This window comes from Asparagus officinalis, chromosome 4 (genome assembly GCF_001876935.1).
Source record: "Asparagus officinalis chromosome 4, Aspof.V1, whole genome shotgun sequence".
NCBI lineage: Eukaryota > Viridiplantae > Streptophyta > Magnoliopsida > Asparagales > Asparagaceae > Asparagus > Asparagus officinalis.
Window position 1 is genome coordinate 11,053,237 of NC_033797.1, and position 4,942 is coordinate 11,058,178.

Here is a 4,942-nt window from a genome sequence, read left to right on the forward strand (position 1 = left end):
AATTGATAAGGCACTTAATCTTGGAAGGTTGGTTCTGTCCACGCTAGAGGAAATTTCTTCTCAATCTGTCTATAGCTTTAGTGAGCCAAACAAGCAATTTAAGAAAAGACATATAATATAAAGGAAGGGAATAGAGTACTGAGTTGAGCAGAGTAAGTCTCCCGCCTAAAGATAGCGATTTATTCTTCCATAATGCCAGTTTTTTAGAGAAAGAGTCCAAAATAGGTTGCCAATCTCTTCTCGAAAGAGAGCCTTTCTTCAGAGGAAGGCCGATGTAGGAAAACGGAAGAGATCCCACTGAACAGTTAAAAATACTTGCAAGACGAGCTCCCTTATAAGGAATTTTACCTAAGTAGAAGAGACTCGTTTTGGAGTGGTTAACTTTGAGACCTGATATGTTGGCAAAAATCAAAAGAACTGCTTTGAGGGTAGCTATGTCTGATTGAGAGGCTTTTGAGAAAATGATGGTGTCGTCAGCAAATTGCAACAGTCTGATATGATTTAATTCTCCTTTAAGGTTGAGACTAGAAAGATCTCCCGATTCTGTACTTTTGTTAATCATTTTGCTAAGGACGTCCACGACCAACAGAAAAAGCATAGGTGAGAGAGGGTCACCCTGCTTAAGACCACGATGACACTGAAAGAATTTGGTTGGAGAGCCGTTGACCAAGACTGCTGATTTGGAGGAGGAAAGGATATTTTGTATCCAGGAACACCATAGAGGACTGAAACCTCTAGCTCTGAGAAGATTCAAAAGGAAGTTCCAATTGACACAGTCGAAGGCTTTAAAAAAATCAATTTTGATGGCACATATCTCCTTTTTACCAGATGAGCAGAAATTAATCATCTCGTGAGCCAAGAGAAAGGAATCCAGAGTTGATTTCCCACTTTGAAAAGCAGCCTGAGACTTATCAACAAGAGAAGGGATGAAAATTTTGAGTCTGTTAGCCAATACTTTTGTGAAAATCTTGCAAGTGCTGTTAAGAAGGCTAATAGGCCTGAAGTCAGCAGGGGAATTTGCACCCTCTTTCTTAGGGATGAGACAGACGTATGAATAGTTAATGTTGTGGAGAAGTGAATGGTGAAAATAGAGGGATTGAATGAAAGAGATAATATCAAGATGAATTGAAGACCAAAACTTTTGATAGAACAGGAGGGGAAGACCATCTGGGCCTGGGGATTTCTCAGGGTGCAGGTCAAAAACAGCAGCTTCGATTTCTTGAGGGGAAAAAGGGGTGTCCAGAGATGAAAGATCTAGGCTGTTATCAGGATATATGGAGCTCCAATTGATGGCCAATCTAGGATCTGGATGTTTGCGAAAGAGATCAGAGAAATAGTCAAAGAAAGCTGACTTCATGTCAGAATCAGAGGAAATAATAGAGTTATTGATGAGGAGATGTGGAATAAAGTTTTTCCTTCTATGATATGATGCAGTTCTATGAAAGAAAGCTGTGTTATTATCTCCCTCTTTCAACCATTGGATTCTAGATCTTTGCTTCCACTTGGTTTCTTCTGCCTTAGCAAGATGACGAATATCCTCCTTAACTTTGAGTCTAAGAAGAGATTCTTGGTTGGAAAGAACTCTGGACTCCTCAATTGAGTTGAGGGAGTTTAGGGTGGTCATGGCTTTAGAGAGAGCTTGATTGAGAGAACCAAGAGAAGATTTTTTCCACCATTTAATTCTTTTCTTGATGTATTTCAGCTTAAGAGGCAAGGGGATCTGCTGATCATTATTAGAGGAGAATGATTTCCAACATGATTGGATGAAAGGAATAAAGGAGGGGAGGGATAGCCAAAACTTTTCGAACCTGAACAGAGGAGGTTGAAAGGATGTGGTGGTGTCCAAAATGATGGGCCAGTGATCAGAGCACGGAGGCTGGAATCCGTATTGAGTAAGGAGGGGGAAGTGAGCTTCGAAGTCTAAAGAGACAAAGAACCTATAAAGCCTTGCTTGAACAGGAGGAGATCTCTGGTTTGACCATGTAAACTTTCTACCGTTGAGAGGAAGATCTATAAGACAACAGGAATCAATCAACTTTTTAAAGGCGGCGATGTCACGAAGGGATCCTGATCTACCGCTGCGCTCAGAAGAGCTGAGAGTCATATTGAAATCATCAAAGACAACCCAAGGTAAAGTAATGGAGGACCGGATCCTTTGAATTTCCCACCAACAGACTTCTCTATCTTCATTATCACAGGGGACATAAACAGATGTGGCAGCAAATCGCCAATTAGAAGGAATATGAGTAAAGATTGCTGAAACTGAAAAGATGCCTGAGGAGGAGGAAGAGCAGGAGAGCATAGACTCATCCCATCCTAGGAGGACACCCCCTCTAGATTGAANCCCCCCCCCCCCCCCCCCAAAACTTTTGAGAATATTTGGCCGTAAGGGGTTGAGTTTGGATTCCTGGATACCTAGGAGGTTGATTTTGGCCATCTTAATACATTCCTTAACAATTCTACGCTTCACAGGGTCATTTAACCCTCTGACATTCCAAGATCCAATCTTCATGACTGAGATTGAAGAAGGACAACTTAGATAGGGGGGTATATTTGGAAATTGGCAACTGAGGGATATTTTGGCAATTGAAGGTTTTGGATTAAGAATTAATCCAACAATGGTTTCTAATTCTAACTAAAAGCTAACAAAGTGAACAAATTGCAAGACCCGTTGAGATACTAGGAACATATGAGTATTTTCCAAAAATTAAGGGATTAATATATAGTCATTGAAGATTTGAGTGAACAATATCTAAAAAAAGGCAAAATTAAAATAGAAGGGTGTTATTTGCAATTTCCTAATCTAACAAATCATAGAAGGGGTTTTCCAATATTAGTCACTTAAATCATTAGTATTTTTATATTAGTACCCCAAATTGCATAAATAAGTTGATATTAGTCTCTCCGTTGAGTTTTTTTTTCCCAAAACCCTTGACCCACCCACAAAACCCTCATTTCCCCTCTCTCTTCATCTTCCCCTCTCTAATGAAGAAAAGTGGTGATTTCCGAAGTAAATAGGTTTGCTGTTTAATGGGCCATTTGGAGGAGACGATCAACGAAACAACTTTGGTTTGGGATCTTTTTGGATTTCTTAAGTTTAATGAATATGTGGATTTGTGTATAAAGAAGAGAGGGTATGACTGTTCATCCTATAAAAAGTTAAACATAATAGCGCTGATACGGGGACCCAAAATATGGGACCAAGGGGTGGGACTAGTGATGTGTCCCTTCCCTATTGGATAATGAGTTGGCAATGAGTTGGTCATGCCAACTCATTATCCAATAGAGGAGGGACACATCACTTGTCCCACCCCTTGGTCCCATATTTTGGGTCCTTGAGGCATTAATCTAAACATAACGAAATATTTCCTGATATTTATTAGCTCAATTAACTGTAAAGACTAAAATCAACATATTTCTGCAATGTGAGGGACTAATACAAAATATGAAGATTTGAGCAAATAACATCACAATGCTAATTGTTTAAGGGGCTGATATAGAAAAACCCCAACAAAGTAAAGAAGCGGGAAAAAAATCGTCCAAGATCACCACCGATCATGACTCCTCCGCTTCCCCTCGACGCTTCGTCTTCAGCGGTTTCACTTCCCCACTCATCGATCTTCGCGCTTCTTCTATATCTATATACTATGAAAACGAGAAAGAGAAAAAGACAAAGAAAAAAGAAAAAACCCTCAAGGGTTTATCAAAATTTACCCCTTCTAACTAAATTCTACAGCTTGATCTCTGATCCTTGTTTTGGAGATGACCTCGTTCAAGAGGAAGAAAGAAGAGCTGCTCGATGTCATCAGAATGTGGTCCCTTGATGATATTCTCAATGAAAATCTCTTTAAAGATCAGGTTATTATTATTATTATTATTAAATTTTCGCTTTTTCCTGTAATTTTAGCTGAATTGCAATTCAATTTATCTAATTGTGTTCCTCTTTGTTGTCTAGATAAGGGAAATTCCTCGGACATTTGTGTCTGTGACCCACTATTTCGAGTGTTTTCGATACCCTTTCCTCGAGGAGATTAGGGCTCAGCTGGAATCTTGCTTGAATCGCATTGCTAGTGCTCCTCGTTTCAATGCGAGCATTGAAGAAGACGAAAAAGGTTTATTTGTTCGTTTCAGAGACGAGAGTGTTTTTCATCCGAGCATGGGTGATGTCTTTCTTTTTGTCAGGCGCCTAACCTTTTTGACCCAGCCAACATGAAAACAAAAGTGGGGCCCACAAAGGCGGGCCCCACAAGAAGAAAAATCAAATTCGGTGGCAGCCATTGTTGAGAATTTATAAAGGATGTGGGTCCCACAAATATTTTATTATTAGTGGCGGGTCCCACATATAATATTATATTTGTGCATAGTGTTTTCTCAAACACTATAAATAGGGCCCTAAACTCTTAAGGAAATCTCATCCCAGAAACAACTCCTCTTATAGAAGAGTAAGAGAAAACAAAGAGAGAGTTTGTGAGAGTTCTTGGAGTGTATCTGATCAAGAGAGGGTGTTCTCTTGGATCAATTCTTTTGGGATATTAAAGAATTTGGCGTCGTCGTTGCACCGTGGAGTAGCTCCGAAGGAGTGAACCACGTATATCTGTGAGTACTCTGTGTTGAATTTTGTGCCTTTATTTTGTGATTAAGTCTCCGTTCGAGGCGTTATTATTGGGGTGAATCCTAACAACTGGTATCAGAGCCTGACTTAGAGTATATATATCTGCTTATCGTATGCTCTGTGGCTGCCACTAAAAGTGGATCCTCCACATCAGAAAATAAGTTAGATTAATATTTACTCTTTTAAGGCATTGGGCACTATTCACGTGTACGGCACTATTCACGGATACAGTACTATTCACGAATACGGTACTATTCACGAATATGGTACTATTCACGGATACGGTACTATTCACGGATACGGTACTATTCACGAATACAGTACTATTCA

General features: G+C 39.7%; 1 protein-coding gene across 1 annotated transcript; it reads left to right on the forward strand.

Moving 5' to 3' along the window:
* Positions 3,584-4,213, forward strand: LOC109838176. The gene is made up of 2 exons (XM_020406639.1): positions 3,584-3,858; positions 3,956-4,213. Exons 1-2 carry the CDS (start codon positions 3,763-3,765, stop codon positions 4,211-4,213), a joined length of 354 nt encoding a protein of 117 aa, XP_020262228.1. The 5' UTR covers positions 3,584-3,762.